The sequence below is a fragment of the Onychostoma macrolepis genome, chromosome 06 (genome assembly GCF_012432095.1).
Source record: "Onychostoma macrolepis isolate SWU-2019 chromosome 06, ASM1243209v1, whole genome shotgun sequence".
Lineage (NCBI taxonomy): Eukaryota > Metazoa > Chordata > Actinopteri > Cypriniformes > Cyprinidae > Onychostoma > Onychostoma macrolepis.
In genome coordinates this window covers 32,662,399-32,682,380 of record NC_081160.1, presented here as the reverse complement: position 1 = coordinate 32,682,380, position 19,982 = coordinate 32,662,399, and the positions used below count along the sequence as shown (strand labels likewise).

The 19,982-nt window shown below is 33.0% G+C and overlaps 1 protein-coding gene across 1 annotated transcript; it reads right to left on the bottom strand.

The window, feature by feature from the left end:
* Positions 1-1,293: 1,293 nt before the first annotated feature.
* On the bottom strand, positions 1,294-19,575 carry dctn2 (dynactin 2 (p50)). Its single transcript, XM_058779749.1, has 14 exons — positions 19,371-19,575; positions 18,105-18,173; positions 12,169-12,265; positions 10,792-10,853; positions 10,595-10,693; positions 8,969-9,129; positions 7,073-7,223; positions 6,717-6,782; positions 5,850-5,888; positions 5,532-5,609; positions 4,799-4,870; positions 4,625-4,727; positions 3,005-3,096; positions 1,294-1,765 (listed from the first exon to the last, which is right to left on the bottom strand). Exons 1-14 carry the CDS (start codon positions 19,404-19,406, stop codon positions 1,679-1,681), a joined length of 1,212 nt encoding a protein of 403 aa, XP_058635732.1. The 5' UTR covers positions 19,407-19,575; the 3' UTR covers positions 1,294-1,678.
* Positions 19,576-19,982: the final 407 nt, after the last annotated feature.

The following is a 19,982-nucleotide window of genomic DNA, read 5'->3' as shown; positions in this document are numbered from 1 at the left end:
CATTCTCAACATTAACAAAAATGCAATTGTTTATTCATTAGTTCATGAGTACAAATCTAACTTTTGATTTAAATATTGAAATTAACGTTTAACATCAACTAAGATTATTAAAAGCTTTAGAAGTATTGTTCATAGGTCATGTTAATGTAGCTAAATAATTTAAAAGAAACATTGCAAAGTTTTACCAATATTTTTCTCTGTTGGAATGTGTTTCAGAAACAGGTTTTTAATCTAAGACTTAAAAAAAAAAAAATTTTATATACATTTTTTTTTTTGGAACAATGTCTTTAACATCTAAAAACTAAAAATAAACTTAAGCTGCTTAACTATCTCAGACAAAACTTGAGAGGAACTACAAGAAGCTGATGACACAAATTAATGTCCATATGACAATAATATATAATGCTTTAAAGCAACGCATATTACTTAAAGGATTCAAGTATTATGATAAGCATCAAACAAACTGATTTCTAACCCTTCTTTTATTTTTTTGATATTCATATTAAGCATTATACTAGAAAATTTATAATTAATGTTTTTTTTTTTAATTCACTAGCAAAACCCGCTGAAATAAAAAAAAGGAAAAAAATCAACAAAAAAAATACACATTTGACAAAATTTAAAATCTAAAAAAAAAAACAATCTACAAAAATGTAAAAAATATACGAAGCCACAAAAATGTCAAATCTACGAAAATGTAAAAATACACAAATCAAAACAGTAAAATTGAAAAGAAGTTCTACAAAAATGTAAAAAATTAAACCCACAAAAAAAAAAAAAAATGTAAAAATCTCAATGTAATAATCCTTATCCAATAATAAATAATAAATCAATTTAACTCAAATGTGACCCTGGACGACAAAACCAGTCTTAAGTGTAAATTTTTTGGTTTGTTAGGATCGGACAATATTTGTCTGAGATACAACTATTTGAAAATCTGGAATCTGAGGGTGCAAAAAAATCTAAATATTGAGAAAATCACCTTTAAAGTTGTTCAAATGAAGTTCTTAGCAATGCATATTACTAATCAAAATGAAGTTTTGATATATTTACGGTAGGAAGTTTACAAAATATCTTCATGGAACATGATCTTTACTTAATATCCTAATGATTTTTGTCATAAAAGAAAATGTATAATTTTGACCCATACAATGTATTGTTGGCTATTGCTACAAATATAGCTGTGCTGCTTATGACTGCTTTTGTGCTGCAGGGTCACAAATGTTTTTCGTGAGGTAATGCCAGGAAAATATGTGGAATGCTGTGAACTTTCAAAACAACAACAACATGAAACAGATTTCTGGAAGCATTTTATTACCCAGAGATGCATTTGAAATTCTATATTGGAAAATGATCATAATCGGTGGACTCGGCGCCACACATTAATAATACAATAACGGTTACAAGCAGTCGCTCATGAGAACGAGTTAAAGTACAGATAAGCCTGTATTTACACACACAGCGTCGTCTCACCTTCAAAACAAAGTCCGTGTGGATCACGATGGAATCAGAACTCAGACTTTGGGTTTGAGGGAGAAGCTTTAAGGTTCTGTAGTGTGGCAACGTTTGGTCTCGACACTCTGCAGAAAAACAAAAGGGCGGCATGAGAAACAGAGCTGGACTCTAATGGACTCCCTCTTCCTTCACTCTCTCTCTCCTCACGCCAGACCGAAGGCTTTTATTTGGAGAGATTCTTCATCCTCTGGTCCAGCGCGGCGAAGTTCTCCTCCACAGCCAGCAGGTTCTCCTTCATGGTTTGCTGGACCTGCGAGAGAAGAGCGGGATGTTTAACTGAGCTTCACAAAAATATAATGTCCCCCTGAATATTTTGTTGCATGAATATCTGAACATGTAATACATCAAAATAACGATCAGACCCTCAACTTTCAAACCAAAAAAATCTGTTTTATTCTAGCTTCAAGCACTGTTTTTTTTATCAACACTTGAATGTAGGTAGGTTTCATAAATCGCATTTTTATCAAATACTACATCTGGATCATATTCAGTAATATTATCAAAGCAAAGCTGCAGTAGATGGCTTCCATCAGTATCACAAAGCTGGATCCACATTTTTAGGCAGTTTTCATTTATATGCGGTTAGTGTTGATGATCGCATTATTTTTCATATGCATATGCTTACATATATACTGCCGCTCAAAAGTTTGGGATCAGTGAGATTTTTAATGTTTTTTAAGCATCTATTTGATCAAAAATACAGAAAAAAAACTGTTATTTTGTGAAATATTATTGCAATTTAAAAGAACAGTTTTCTATTTTAATATACTTTAAAATGTCATTTATTTCTGTGATGCAGCTGTATTTTCAGCATCATTACTGCAGTCTTCAGCGTCACATGATCTTCAGAAATCATTCTAATATGCTGATTTATAATCAATGTTGGAAACCGTTGTGCTGCTTCATATTTTTTTTGGGACCTTTGATATTTCTTTCAGGATTCTCTGATTAATAAAAAGTTAAAAAGAACAGCATTTATTTAAAAAAAAAAAAAATTGTTACAATGATATTCAAAAGCTTGGGGTGAGTACATTTTTTCTTTTTTTTTAAAGAAATTAATATTTTTATTCAGGAGGGATGTGTTAAATGAATAAAAAGTCATAGTAAAGACTTATATTGTTAGAAAAGATTTCTATTTTGAACAAATGCTGCTCTTTTTAACTTTGTGTTCATCAAAGAAAAAAGTATCAAAATATGAAGAGTTTCAACACTCATAATAAATCAGAATATTATTAAGATTTCTGAAGGATCGTGTGTCACTGAAGACTGCAGTAATGATGCTGGAAATTCAGCGCTGTGTCACAGAAATAAATTCTATTTTCAAGTATATTAAAATAGGAAACCAATATTAGAAATTGCAATAAGATTTCACAATATTACTGTTTTTTTCTGTATTTTTGATCGAATAAATACAGCCTCGATGAGCAGAAGAGACTCCCTTTTGAGCGGCAGTGTAAGATCTTCCTGGTCTGTGTGTTTGAGGAGAGACCTGCGTGAGCAGAGTGCTGTTGTCCTTCAGTGAGTTGTTGATCATCTGCTGTGTCGTGTCCAGATGGGTCAGCAGCTGGCCAAACTGCATCGCTGCACCACAACAGACCACAAAAACAAGAGATCAAAAACATATAATACACACAGCAACAATAGACACATAAATAATAATTACTTTGAGTGAATCTCAAAACTGTAAAGAAAGTCCTGTTTCATTAATAATAATAATAAATTATTATTGTTTTGAGGAGAAAATATCTAAAATAAATGTTATAAAATATATATATATATATAATAAGATATATAATTAAACACTTTATTTTAATTTATAATAAAATAGTATTATATTAATACTACTACTAATAGTAATATTATTACAATATATTTATATATTACAGGGATCCAGACTAACATTTGAGAGCAATGGCACCAATTCTACAGATGGTGGCGCCAGAGGCAGGTTTGGTAGCGCTGGGGGTGGTGTTGGGGTATTAAAAATAAAGATTGTTTAATCATAACATTACTATTGTTTTGCATTAATAAGTGCAGTTACTAATAATATTATGCATTTATTTCTTGGCAATGCATATTTGACAGTAAAGCACTGAGCTCGAGTTGGGAAGCATTCATAATGTACATGTAATTTCATATGGAAACTTTACATTCTACTCTTATTGAATTTCTACTTTTATTAAACGAGTAACATTATTCTTCTTTAGGATTAAACAGAACTGCCCGACAACTTCAGTGAATATAAATAGATTGCTTTTTATGTGATTCAGACACAAATTGAAAAGTTAGTTTTTCAAGGCGTTTTGTAACTTTTCTTACTTCGTACACAAAAAGTGCAGGATTTTGACCAAATTTGATTTATTGATGATTTGATATTTTATAATAGTGATTTTAGCATTTCAAAACATAAAGCAAAATTTAGAAATGAATAACTAATCAGCCAAAATGTCCTCCTCTGCTGCTATCTACTGGTTATAGTGCTGATATTATATTATAATGCTATTAATAAAATAATATTACTAATTAATATTCCTTGTCAAATTATATATATATATATATATATATATATATATATATATATATATATATATATATATATATAAATAATTTGACAAGGAATATTATATATATATATATATATATATATATATATATATATATATATATATAAAATTTGACAAGGAATATTAATTAGCAATATTATTTTATTAATAGCATTATAATAACAGGAACAATTATTATTTGTAGTAGTAATAGTATTTTGGGGATTAAGAATATCATTGTTATTGTTATTGTTATTATTATTATTACATTAATACTACTACTACTACTAATAATAATAATAATAATATTATTACTATTATCTTGGAGATTAATAATAATAATAATAACAACAACAATATATTTGACAAGAGAATATTAATGAATTAGTTAATAATAATACTATATCAATAGAATTATAACAACAACAACAATAATAATTATTATTATTATTATCATTATAATTATTATTATAGTTTGCAGAAAGCACATTTTTTGCATTTGCCAATTTTCAGGCCAATTAAACAGGTATTTAAAGCCCAAAGCAAGCACGAGGGATGAAGGATACCCTGCTCGTGCAGCTCTCTGACGGCCAGCAGTCTCTGCACCACCTGCGGGAGAGACGAGGCCATCGCATCCCACTTCTGCACCACGTCATACAGCTGAGACACCTGCGCACAGACCAGACTCGTCAGTCAGCTCGTTAACTCTAGCACAGTCTCTATGCTGACGGCGGACGCACCTTGTTCTGGGTCTCCGCGTCCTCGATGGCCGCCTTGTGCTTGGCGATTTCATTCATCTTCCCCAGAACGCTCTGAAGATAAAACACAAACAAGCGCTCAGCGTCGACTGCACTCACAACAACAGCTCCGTTTAAACACCTCATTCAAACAAATAATTATTACATTTTTTTTTTTTTTTAATTAGTTTAAAAATATAATTCTTATTCTTATTATTATTTGGGACTAATAAAAATTAACTAATTTAATTAAAGTTAATAAATTAAAATTAATTTATTAAGCAATAACAAAAATGATTTTATTATTATTGGGGATTAATAATAAAACTGTACATACGTATGCAACGCATGTACGCGGATACGTTGTTTAAGCTTTGATCTGAATGTAAACAGTGTATCTGAGTACATACGTTCACACTCTCCAAAATGGCGCTATAGGGAGGAGACGAATTGTTGAATAAAGTCGTTATTTTTGTCGTTAATAAGTATTCTCATAGCTTCGTAAAATTACGGTTGAACCCTTGATGTCACATGGATTATTTTAAAGATCTCCTTGATCGTGTTCATCAAAAATATCTTCATTTGTGTTCCGATGATGAACGAAGGTCTTACGGGTTTGGAACGACATGAGGGTGAGTTATTAATGACAGAAATTTCATTTGTGGGTGAACTACCCCTTTAACGTTTGACACTGAAGAAACACACTTGAGACGGCTGGTCAGGGTTCTGGTTTCACCTGTAGTCTGGCCTCCACCTGGTCCAGCGTGGCAGCGTCCAGCGCACTGACCCGCGCCTGCAGCAGCTCTATAGAGTCCTGCAGACAGCAAGAGACCTGATCACGTGACCACATCCACTCATTTCACAGCCATGCAAGTTTTCATGTGGTATTGAATGCTTTTTTCACATCTGATCTGCTATGGTTGTATTTTTGGCGACTGCATGTTGGTAGTATGCATGTTAAACAACTCCTTTTTATTTCATAAATGCATCAGGTGTATAAAGACATTGAATGTTAATACTGATGGTGCTGTTATAGTGATGAGTGTGTGTTTACCATCAGACTGGCTCCCTGAACCCCGGTGCTGAGCGGACCCTACGACACACACACACACACACACACACACACAGACACACAGATCAGTGACAGTAAATAACTTTAATAATTTTTAATTTTACAGTTTATTGAACCTTTAAAAAAAATTAAAAAATCTAAAAACAAAATGTGTTTTCAGGCTTTTATGGCTCATGTTGTCTGATATAGTGAGAATATGGAGGAAAAAACAGCTCAATTTTATTAAAAAGTATTAATTTGGTGTAGATGCTGATATTTATATGATGAAATTCTGCTGCTTGTGATGTAAATCAATGAGACGTTTATAACAGTTCAGCAGATACTGATATTAAATGATATAAATATCAGTCGTCGCTCTATATCTCCAGTAATATGTCTCAGTAAGATGAGATTGAAATGATCCAAACATATAATGCAATGCTGATTGAGAGATGAAGAAATAAACGCTCCTCAGAAGATCATTCCTCCGCTGAGGAACAGTGAAAGTAAAGCTCCTCAAAAGATCCTGATGATCAGATTTGAGACGCACTGATTTTACCAAAAAATGATTGATGGAGAATCAAGTAAAGCTGAGCTGCTTCAGTCCAGTAAGTGTTCATCTGGAAATATGACTGCAGTTATTCTGACGCTTACTTGATCAAAATCAGTCAAGATTTGACACGAGAAGCAGCCGCTGAAGCTGGACGCTTCTACAATTACACTAAAAGAGCTTTTACTGGATAAATGAGTCATCAGTGAACTATTAATCAGACGACAGAAGACATGGATTAGATTGAGTGTGAAACAGGATTGACAGCAGTTTTGATCATTTAGAGCGTTAGAAATCATCAGTAAACGTGTCTCACGCACCTGTTTCTCTGAGCCGGATCCCAGCGCCGTCTCCAGTTCAGCCAGCCGTCTCTCCAGCTCAGCGACCTGCAGTCACACAGAGAACGTCTGCGTCAGAAACGGCCACAGGTATTACAGAATATAGAATTTTTCTGATTTTATCAATTCATTCGAATTGACAACTTCATGTGTGGTGCACTTGGAATAGAATTGTCTTTATTTAATAAAGGGGTTAATAAAGAAAAAGTTACTTGAATCATGTTGTAGTTACATTTTCAAGCTGACTAGTTAAAAATCGTAAAAAATCGAGAATCTAGAAAAATATCTAGATTTTCATTTTTTGCCAAATCACCCTGGGTGTTTTATAAAGGCCGTACTTTAGCAGACTCGGTGAACTTCTCTTGCTCCGGTCGGCTGTGGAGCTCGTAGAGAATCACTCCGTCTGGTCCTTTGGGTGCCGCTGTCTTGCTTTCTCCACCCGCTCCGCTCCTCACACCCCGAGCCACCTCCAGCTGAGTCAACAACCGCCTGCAAACATACAGAACACTCAGCAGGGCTGCCCTCGACTAAAGATCTTTCTGGTCGACTAGTAGTCGTTCATTTGAAGCAACTAATCGCACATTTATTAATAAACCATTTAAATCATTATAATGAGCCTTTAATTGCCTGCATAGCCTAATAAGCGCTCAAGTGCACGCAATAAAGCTTGCAACAGCGCACCAGCAGAAGTAATGATTATGAATGTGTCAGGGAAAAACAGTAAGGAGGCTGCATTAACATTTTAGTAATTCATTGATAAACTAGTGCTTTTTTTGTTTTCGGTTTAAGAGATGAAGTCGGCGACACTGACTCGGCTTCTTGCCTGTATGTATGTTTCATACGGATGACATAATCTGAGAATATTTCTATTACATTTGAATTGGTTCATTTGAAAGTAGAAATTTCGCTCTCTATAGATATATTTTTCATGTCTGTAAGGCATTTAAGTTTTGCACTCAAGTTCACGGAGACCGAGACGGCAGAAAGAGCTTTCATTATTTTACAAAAGCGCAATGTTTTGTTGTTATTGTGAGTGAACACAAATAAACGTAGAGTCTTTACAGATTCGAAAGATGTATTACTATTATCTGTATGACCAAAAATGAGGGAGTATTTTAAGAGCAAGTTAGCGCACCGGCGCCTATGTAAAGTTGCTGCTACTTACATATTTCAGATGATAAGCCATATTTGAGCCATATTTACTATTAGGGGGCAGCCCTAGCTTCCAGTGTTCATTTCGTTAAAGAAAAATGTTTGCTGACTAAAACAAGACAATGACGAGACGACAATAAGGTCAATAAAAGACAACTGTGACTATATCAACATGCAATATCAGTGACGATAAAAGGCAAGACTAAAATGTATTTTATTTAATGTAACTTTACCAAAATCTTTTTACACTTTATTTTAAGGTGTCCTTGTTACAGTGTAGTTATACATTTAAGTTCTGAGTAATATTAATTAACTACATGTATTTATTTATTTATTCACTTTTTAACACCATGCCAGCATTAAAGCTATTTTCATGGCGATTCTTGAATAAATTACACAAGGTATACAATTAACAAAAAGTTATAAAAGACATTTCAGATCTTAACTACATGTACTTCATGTTTGTGGTTGCCAGATATCAAGAGTTCAAATCCCCCAATCAGAGCTTCTCTGTAAAAAGGATGCGCTTTCTGCCAGCAAACTTATGCAATCTGGCAACCATGTGCTCATGTGCTCGCTCTATATTGCAAAAGCATCTACGATGTTGTTAGGATCGGACAATATTTGGCCGAGATACAAATATTTGAAAATCTGGAATCTGAGGGTGCAAACAAAATCTAAATATTGAGAAAATCGCCTTTAAAGTTGTCCAATTGAAGACCTTAGCAATGCATATTACTAATAAAAATTAAGTTCTGATATATTTATGGTAGGAAATTTACAAAATATTTTCATGGAACATGATCGTTACTTTTTTGGCATAAAAGAAAAATCGATCATTTTGACCCATACAATGTATTGTTGGTTATTGCCACAAATATACCTGTGCTGCTTATGACTGCTTTTGTGCTCCAGAGTCACATATGACAAAAGCTAAAAAGCACAGGACTAAGACTAAATTAAAAAACAACTGACACTACTTCACACCCATCTGAGAGCAGATGCATCATGTTCTGTGTTGTATTTGTAGCTCAGGAAGTCTAAATGTATCTCAGAACATCTGAAGCAGAAGTTTTACTCACTTGGCAAGCGCTCCGTCAGGGTCGGTGAGGTTGATGTGAGCATTGGGTCCGAGCAGAGAGTCCAGATGAGCAGAAACCAGCTGCTGTTTGAGCTGCGCTGCTTGCTGAGCCAAAGCCACCGGAGTCAAACGCTCCTCTGTGCTGCTCTCTTTAGTCGTGACCTGCAAGAAAACATACATCAACGTCACATAAAACACAAACATGCTTGTTCAATTCACATGCAGGTCCGACAGTCTCTTCCTGTCTAAGTGGACTGTTTTTAATCGGAATAAGCAGCACAGACAGTGAACCAGACTTTAAGACTTGAGTACACTAGGATGTACACTACTGTTCAAAATGTTGAGGTTGGTAAGATATTTTAACGTTATTGAAAGAAGTCTCTTCTGCTCACCAAGGCTTAATTTATTTAATCCAAAATACAGTACAAATTGTGAAATATTATTACAATTTAAAACAACTGTTTTCTGTGAATAGATTTTAAAATGTAATTTATTCCTGTGATGCAAAGTTGAAATTTCAGCAGACATTACTCCTACAAAATCATTTTGATATTTATTTATAAAAAAAATTTTTTTTAAATTAATAATGATAAAAATTAAATATATTTAGACAATATTCAATATTTAAATAACTTAAAACTTTATATATTTGATCTGAATAACTTAAAAAGGTGCTTTTCTTCATTTAGAAGAACCACAATAGAAATCTAGTTGAAATAATGTTTTTGCACCATTTTTATATTTATTTAAAAATATATATTATGTTTAATAATTTTCATTCTCATGCACCAACATAATGCATGGCGATAAACATTGTTTTTGACTTTTTGATGTTTTTGAAAAATGTATTTTAAAAATTATGAAATATTATTACAATTTAAAACACAGTGCCGTCCATTAATATTGGCACCCTTGGTAAATATGAGCAAATGTGGCTGTTCTAACCTATCATTACCTATCATGAACTAGAGAAAGCATTTATTTCACGATGAGATTTTCCCCCCAATTTCAATTGTTTTACTTCAATGATAGGTTAGAATTTTGTGAATTGTTTTGAATGAAAGATCAAAAGGATAAACAATACAGATTAATTTTTTTACAGCCACCTTTGCTCAAATTTACCAAAGGTGCCAATATTAGTGGAGGTCACTGTAGCTGTTTTCTATGTGAATCTATGTTCAAATGTAATTTATTTCTGTGATGCGCAGCTGTATTTTCAGCATCATTACTGCAGTCTTCAGTGTCACATGATCTTCAGAAATCATTCTAATATGCTGATTTGCTGCTCAAGAAACATTTCTGATTATTATCAATGTTGAAAACAGTTGTCCTGCCCAATATTTTTGTGGAAACTGTGATGCATTTTATTTTTCAGGATTCACAGATGAATAGAAAGTTCAAAAGAATAGCATTTATTTGAAATATAAATCTTTTGCAACATTATAAATGTCTTCATGGTCACTTTTGACCAATTTAATGAATCCTTGCTGAAAAAAAGTTTAAATTTCTTTAAAAAAAAAAATCTTAGTGTTGAACACTAGTGAATATCACGCAGATGGTGAGAGTACATGAGTACACAGGTAACTGAAAGAGAAGCAGATGTTTCACTAGGATGTTTAGTTCTGACCTGAATGCGCTCCACATCCTGGCAGAGCTCGTGAATCTCATTAACCAGCCGCTGATATTTCTGCTGAGGAGTTTCCTTCACGCCACAACCCTCAGCTAACTGCAGGACAGAGAAAATAAATCAGGACAAACGCTGAGAGACTCCATAAAACTGAACAAATCATGAAGCGGTTCATGATGAATGAGCAAATCACTCACAAGCTCAAACTCTCCAGACTCGTAGCCCACCCTGCGACTCTTACTGATGCGGTCCGAGAAATCTGCGCACACACACACACACACACACACACAGAGAGAGAGAGAGAGAGAGAGAGAACAATAGAGTTAGACACAAGCAAAACCAGACCCAATTTCACAGCAGGGTTATCATAGTTAACCGAAACTAAAACCATAAAAACACTTTTGTTACTTGACTTTAAATAAACTTTAATTGAAATAATTATTTTATTTCAGCTAGTTGCAAAGGCAACATTTCTTAATTTCATTTAGGTTAACTTTAAGGACTAAAATAACTAAAACTGAAATAAAAAAAGATTTAAAATATAATAAAATTAAAATACAATAAAATAAAAATCAAATATAAAAATACAAATTAATTTAAAAAAATGAATAAAAGCATCTTAATGATACTAAAGCAACACTGTGAGACAGATCTGTAAACTTAAAATTATTAACATTAAGACAAATTATAAACAAATAATTTATTAAAAGACCATTCAGATGCCCAGATGACTCACATTAGTAGAGTTACATTAAAGAATTTTATGTAGAAAGGAAAGGTTTTTTTTCCAGTCTGCATTAATTATAACAGCTGGGATGCATTCGACATTAACCAATACCAACAATTCATAACAACGTATACGACAAAAAAAAAAAAAAAAAAGACATTAGTGAGTGAGTAAAACTAAAACCATTAAAAAAAACTAAACATTTTTTTACTTTGTTACTAAAATAAACTTTTGCTGAAATAAAATTAAAATGAAATGATTTCAGATAGCTGCCAAAGCAACATTTAAATAATTAAAATAAAATTAATACTATATATATATATATATATATATAATTTATTTATTTTTTTTAAATGACAAATGTAACAAAACTACTAAAACTTTAAAATTAAAATTAGCGCTGTCAAACGATTAATTGTGATTAATCACATACAAAATAAAAGTTTTGTTTGCATAATATATGTGTTCTGTGTATATTTATTATGTATATAAATACACACACATACATGTATATATTTAGAAAATGTTTACATGCATTTACATGTCTATATTTATATTCATATAATTTATATTATAAATAAATATATTTAATATATGAACATAACATTTTTCTGAAATATATACATGCATGTGTGCGTATTTATATATACATAATAAATATACATAGCACACACACATATATTAGTAAACAAAAACTTTTATTTTGGATGTGATTAATCGCAATTAATCATTTGACAGCACTAATTAAAAATTAAAACAAAAAATACATAAAAATATCATATTTATCATATTTACTCAGTGATACTAAAACAGCAGTGTTTGGTATGTCAGAAACGGCTCTCCTCACCCAAACCCTTGGCGCTGACGTGTTTGTCTTTGAACTTGTCGTAGGCGGCGTTGGGATTGACGACGATCCGCTCCACGCTGTCGCTGCACAGCTCCTCCTGCGAGACGAGTCAGAAACCAATCACACGAGAAACACAAACACACACACGACGCACATGCAGCGGCGAAACCAACAGATCTGGATGCCTCACTGATTATAAAGGAGACACTTCTGAAGCTCTGATTGGCTGAATCTTTGAGGCAGTTCGGCCCCTCCCACAGAAGGGGCGTGGCTGACTGGAATAGAGACAGAGCACATTTAGGCCACGCCCACACCTTGGGGGAATCCAATGCTCTCCATTGACTTTGTATTGCAGGAAGCTGCCTCCTCGTCATTTCTGATCTATAACCGTCTTCAAGAATCGGCTAAAACACATCTCTTACGTCTTTCTTTGAGCCTCTAACTCCAGCACTCTCTGTTCTAATTATATTCTTCAAAAAAAAAAAAAAGACTTGCACTCTATTAATTTACTAACTGCTTGTTTTCTAAAAACAACAACAACTAACTCTAGCTTCTCTAATCTATTTTGTATTCTATCTATTTGTTTTCTTTTTATTTATTATACAATTAACAAAAGCAAAAAAAGGTCTCTAACTCTAGCTTGCTCTATTCTTTTTCTATTCTATCTGTTTTCTTTTTATTTATTATATAATTAAAAAAGAACTTGCTGTGTGTACTATTAAGCTAACTGAGACTTGTTATAGCACTTGCATATCATTGCTCTTTTGCTGATTTTAATTGCTTCCATTGTCCTCATTTGTAAATAGCTTTGGATAAAAGCTTCTACTAAACGACTAAATGTAAATAACAAAAAACAGAACAATGCCTAAAAGCAGCTATGTGACAAGTTGTACAGTAAACGCTCGTTTTTTGGGGTCGACAGCTTATAAAAACGTAGTTCTGGGTTTTTTAGCTTGTTTACTGTACACCTCGTCACACAGCAGCTTTTAGACATTTTTCATTATAAGTCAGAAATGACAAGGAGGCAACTTCCCGCAATACAAAGTCAATGGAGAGCGTGGTTTTCAGATTATGCCGCGTGTCGCTCTGTCTCTATGTTGATTTAAGAGTGACGTGTCTGAGAACGTCTGTCCAGCTCAGGCTCTGATTTAATCACTCAGAAATAAACAATTTCACAGACCATCATGCATTTATTCTGTCAAACACACATCAATCGGGAAAATAAATGATAGGAAGAGATTCAAGCTGACGGCACAGGTGTTTAATAAGCTCGAGCGTCATCTAAAATACAGCAGCAAACTCAAAACATATATACTAGACTGCAAAACTCAATATTAGTGTGCTGTGAATGTTTGCTAAAGTGTTATGACTGGAGTTTAGTGTGTTACTAGGGTGGTTTCTTACTGGACCGTGTGTCTCTAGTCCCTTCTTTAGTGTAAATCTAATTCAGCAAACACCACTAAAGGTTTGTTATGAGGGAAAACTGTACACTATGAATCTACTGTGGCCATTACGCTGGAGAAACACCAACACACACTTCCACAGGCAGAGCGTCTGATGAACGCAAGCGCACGGTGAACAGCATTTGGACACTTTTCTGCTTTAATTGGCCGGGGTTGTCAGCGTGAAGGGCATTTTCAGCAGCATTTAGAGCACTTACAGGACAGTAAATGCACAGACTTCTTCATTTTGGAGCATTGAGCACACTAGAGATGATGCTGAAGCATTACAAATCAAACACTAATTTATCTTCTACATTTTACAGTTCCTGTCAAATGTTTAAGGAGGTCTACATGCATCACAGTTAATACTAGTCTGCACTAGTGATAAAATAGCAGCCGCTTCGAGAGTATTGGCTCATAAGTGTGCGTATACCAGTATGCTATACTGTTATGTAATTTTTATATATAAAATATTAATAATATAATAGTATACAATACTTTTATTATAGTCAAAGTATGCACATATATTTTAACTGTTATATATCTTTTAATAATAATATAATAACTTGTTATATACATAATATTAATAATATAAGTGTAAATAAATTACTGTGCATTAATATATGCAATATTTATTTAGAGTATAAGTATCTTTTAATATAAAAGTCTTGCTCTTAATAAAGTAGCATAAACATATTAAGCATAATTTAAGTATTAGTATTAGTAAAAATATTAGTGCCGGGCAACAATTAATCGCCATTAATCGCATCCAAAAAAGTTGTTGTGTACATAATATATGTGTGTGTTCTGTGTGTATTTATTATGTATATATATATATAATACACACACATGCATGTATATATTTAAGAAAAAATGTATATATTAAATTTATATGAATATAAATATATACATGTAAATATGTTTTTAAATATATACTGTATGTGGGTCTTTATATATACATATAAATATACAGAGTACACAAAAACTTTTATTTTGGATGCCCAGCACTAATATGTTAATAAATAATAATAATAATAAATATATTCATGTGTACAAAATATTATTTTATTATATATTATTTGACATTTTATGTATAAAAATGTTTTATTATATTTATTTAATATTTTAATATAATATTAATATAATTTTATATTTTATTTTTACAGTATACAGTATTTGTCTTTTAAATACCAATGAAAATCATTTTGATTGACATTTATGGAGCATTTTACCACTGGATTTCTGTCAGCACTCGTGTTTTTTTTTTTTTTTCAAACTGAAGGACAAGTTGAAATCATTTTCTGTGATTGTAACTGACATCAATGTGCAAAATCCTTCTAAACGGCTGATGAAAACTCCCATCTGACAGACTGGCCTTCACAGCGTGCTTTAGCCGTTCACACTAACGCTGTGAGCTCACAGACGCACATGCACAGCTCACGATCAGACTTCTGATTGGTTTAGAGGAGTCACTGGGTGTTAAAGGGGAATCAGAAACTCTTACCAGCTCCTTGGGTCCCCAAAGACAGTTAGAGCAAAAGAGAAAGAGAAAAACAGAAGAGAGTGAGGAAGAGAAAGAGAGAGAGAGATATTAATGTAGTTATCATATGACATGCACACCAGGAGCTGGAGGGAGAGGAGAACAGAGCGCTGTGTTGTGAGATTGCTTGTTTATTTCATCAGAGTCTGTTAATTAGAGCCGCAGGCCTCTGTTTCTTCAGCTGATACTGAATAATGCCTGTGCACCACTACATCTGATCATGTATTAATGTGAAACTGCTCACAGGTCAGTGGCTAATGTGATCTCCAGCTGCAAGAAAGATTACCCAGAGTTTCACACAAAGCACTCAAACACAGTCACTTGAGCTCATGCCAAACGTTAGTCGTGCTGTTCTGCGGAGAGAGCAGATGTTAGTCTACAGCTTGTGACACAGACTTCATCACTTCAGGAATAAGAAGGATGAGAGGATCGACGCAGCATCCAGATCAGAGCAGAGAAACAGCTGGAGTTACACACATACAGAGAGACTGAAGGAAGAAGGGCTGCACAATTACCAGTAATTAAACCAGAACCATCATATGGCTTAGTGTGATTATCAAAAACCAATGCATTTTAATTAAATAAATATTTATGCACAAAAAAAATATGCACACTGAGTTTGGGTCACTTATAATGTGCATTTGGGAGCACAATATGCGTGAAGCACAAACCCGCTGTTCTTAAAAGAGGAGCTCCCTACAGTAAAAAATAAATAAAAAATATATATATATTAAAATATAAAATATATTAATTATTACAAATAAAAACTAATTATATTAATTACATTAAATAAAAATAAATTAAGGCAACCAAAAATATTTGTATTGTAATTTTACAGCTGCAGAGTAAAAAAAAAGTTAATAATTATTAAGTAATCATTTTTATTATTTTATGTTAATATATAAATCACCAGTGTTATTTGTGTGTAACTGAGATACTACTAGTTTTTTACATTTTTGAATTAATTTTTATTTTGTATTTTCCATTTTCATCTTAAAGATTTAGTAAAGTTGTTGCTTGTTTTGTAATTTTTATTAGTTTTATTAATTTTTTTTCAATATATCTATATAGCTTTTTTTTTTTTTTTACATTTATTTCAGTTTTAGTTTGTTATATTAGCACATCAAATTAAACTAAATGAGAATGGGAAATGTTGCTTTGGCAACTAGCTGAAATAAAATGCTTATTTTTTATATTATATTTTATTTCAGTCAATGTTTATTCTATTTTAAGTAACAAAAATGTTTTCTATGGTTTTAGCTTTAATTAACTATAACAGCCTTGATATTCTCAACAATTTTGGCTAAATTATTCAGCCATACAGACAAGCACAGCAAAACTATCACAATTTTCATCAGAAAAATCGCTTGTGTTTTTTCCTCACAAACTGCGCAGCCCTAGAAGGAAGTGAAACACACACAATATACTTCTGTCAAACTGTCAAATTTACCACCATTTGTTCCTTAAAACACACGCTGAAACAGCTAAACGTTACTCCACATCCTTTCTCAACGTACAAACAGCTTCAAGTTTACAAATTAAATTTAGAAATAATAAATACAAATCAGTTCATGTTATTAACCATAGCCATATCCTATAACAGAAGAAAGTACCATAAAAATTACAGCAGCAAACCAGTCATCGAGATTATTCATAGTTTAATAACTATGTCTAGCAGGTTAAAACCTGTACCACACTTTACCAGTTCAGACTTCTCTCATACAACACACACACAGGCTAAACTATATAGGTATAAAAGAATCTGTTCGGCCTCCAACGATTATGAAAATACAATAATCGAGATAAAACGATTATTGCGCCCCATTCCGCCCCCTTTCCAGCGGTGCGCTTTCGTTCCTCCATAAAAGTCCAATTTCACGTGCAAATCAGTAAAATCATGTAACGTCACTTTTGCAAAATGGGATGTGCTTGATTTATTGAAGTGTATTAGATTTATTAATGTTTTCAAAAGCGTGAAAGTGAACTTGCGCTGTTCCTCAGGAGGATTTCTGTGCCTGCGCTCATATGCAGAACATGGACATGTAAAGTCAACTTTAGCTCAAGCTGCGCGCTTAAACGGTCAAATACATGCAAAAATGGTGATTATTCACGTAAACCTCTGTCGGTCATATAATAAATGAACATAAACAGTTGAGAGTGAAAATACATGTGTAACAGTAAATTGGATGCGTGCGGCTCTTAAAGTGACAGCAGCCTAATATTCCTGCTGTCGACTGTGAGCTTAATATTAAATCAAACAACAAAAGACAGACAAAATCACTCGCTGCTCTTGAGTGAAGGACTTTTGTAGCATTAATAAGAAACAAATGAAGTTTCATTTTACATTTGATTATTCATTTCTGTTAACTGAATATTTGAGACTTGCATAAAAAAAAAAACCTTAAAGCACAGTTTGTTTCATTTGTATCTTTTTAATCTATTGCATTTGTCCATTGCTTTTTTTTTTTTTTTATTACTGACAGTTTAAATATTTGCAATAATTTTGAGGACTTTTTTTTTTGTTTGTTGATCTTAAATACAAAAATTGGTGAAACGATTTGTGTGTCAGTACTTTTTTTTTTTTATCATTTCCAGCACATTTTAACAATACCGTGATAACGCTGATAACCGTGATAATTTAGGTCACTATAATCGTGCTAAGAAATTTTCATACCGTTACATCTCTAGTTCAAATAAATCAAAAAACACCCCAATGCTAATCATACGACTGTCCCTGATTAGAAAATATTCGAAAGGCAGGAAGATTTCAACCCATGCAGTTACTGCGTTAGAAAACAATGACGTCTTACTTGCACAAACTAGCATCCGGAGCGGGTCAGACAGTGATGGTGGGTTAGTGAATGAGGAGGGAAAGTATAATTAGCTCAAATCTGAGTCACACAGACACACACACACACACACACACAGCACAGAACACACACACAGATACTCACCGACTCAAACTGCGCCTGATCATCCTCGGGCAGATCACTCGTCTCATAGACATCAGGCTCATTGGAGGCCTGGGAGGAAATGATGTCATTTCAATAATGATGATGCTATTTCAATTATATCATGTCATGTCAATAAAATGTGAGAACAAAAACACAACAGACATAAAAGCTCAAGTGAAAACAGATACATATTTACACATTTATAATTGTACCTTCTCATCACACTGCAAAAAGTGTTGCTCTTTATCAGTATTTTTGTCTTGTTTTCCAGTTTAAATGTCTAAAGGTTCTTAAATCAGTCAGAAGCAAATGACCTCGTTTGATGAGAAACTGGTCAAAATGAAGTGAGGAAATAACAAATATCTGCCAACGGCAATGAAAAATCAACTTAATTCAAAGGGAAAAAAAGTTTAACTCCCAACTGACACGATATTAGCTCTCGTTTTAAGCATAAACTCACTTACATTTTTCAAGAATTTACATTTGTTTCTTAAGAAAATGTATCTTGATTTAAGCATGTTTAGATATTTGCATTTGAAAACAAAAACACTGAGAAGGATATTCATTGTTTACAGCGCATGCAACATTTAATGTCATGACTTTATGAATGTAAGATTTCTTGCTCTGATTTAAGCCCTTAAGACTCACAGATGTATAAATGTATATATGTCTAACATACCTGAAAAATAGACAAACATAGACTAAAATTCATTGATAGAATAAAAATATTTATGCATGTATATTTAAAGATCAGGGGACCACATGTAAAAGCCAAAAAAACCAAAAACAACACAGACTGACATAAGACAGAAGTCAAATAAACGACTGCAATAACATGACATATTAAAATACTGACATTATATTACATCTGGCCAACGCCCTTCACAAACATCTATTTCTTACAATCCTGCCTGCAAAATATAGGTGTACAACAGCCCCTTTACACAGCATACAAGCAACTAAGCCGGAAAAATAGTCATATAAACAATATTTATAAGTTCTGCGTGTTATGTTTGACGAGCGTCAGTTACAAACATGAGCTAACGTTAACACTCCTCTCAAGAATCTCAGATAACTCTCGATTTCAAATAACTTAATTACTTTAGAAACCCTTGTACGAATTATTTTTTACTCAGGACACTTGATTAGTCTATAGATGTGAATTTATATGAATGTTTCGCTTTGAATCACCTCAGACCGTTAGCCGCGGCTAATGCTAATATACCGCACTGTTATTGTTGTTTACAGACTGAATGAATCACTTACGATGCCCGGCAGGTTTGCATACTTCGGGTCGGCCATTGCAGCACGCTGGGGGAAAGCAGTTCTATGTGATTTTTTTTAATGCGGTGTGTGTTTCTTTACTGCTGTTTGAAAGGAGATATAACCGGCTGGAGAAGCGGACGAGTCGAGAGCGAACACAGACGGGCCGCCTGCCACAGTGACAGCAGTGACGTCACACAATAACAAAACCTCGTGGAATCTCGCGAGGATTAGGAAATCAGGCTTTTGTGAAATACATCTAGGAAATGGCTCCAAGTTTTTCAAAGTGATTTTAACAACTTGCGATATATATCGATTAACCCCGCTGAAGTTCTAATTAATGTGATGTAATTCGCTTTTATAGGCCCTATATTTCAGTAGGCCTATTTAATATTTTTATTATTTTATTAATATATTTCTTTATTTATATAAGAAAATTATAGGGGTTAATTCAGAATCAGGTTAAGAACTTTTTTCCACAGAAAAAAAGTGTCACAATTTACCTGAATTCACACAATACGGGAAATACAATATTTAACAATTATATTCTTTCTTTCCTTCCTTACTCTTTAAAGTTCAAATGAATTTAAATTACAATTTTATTTAAATGAATGA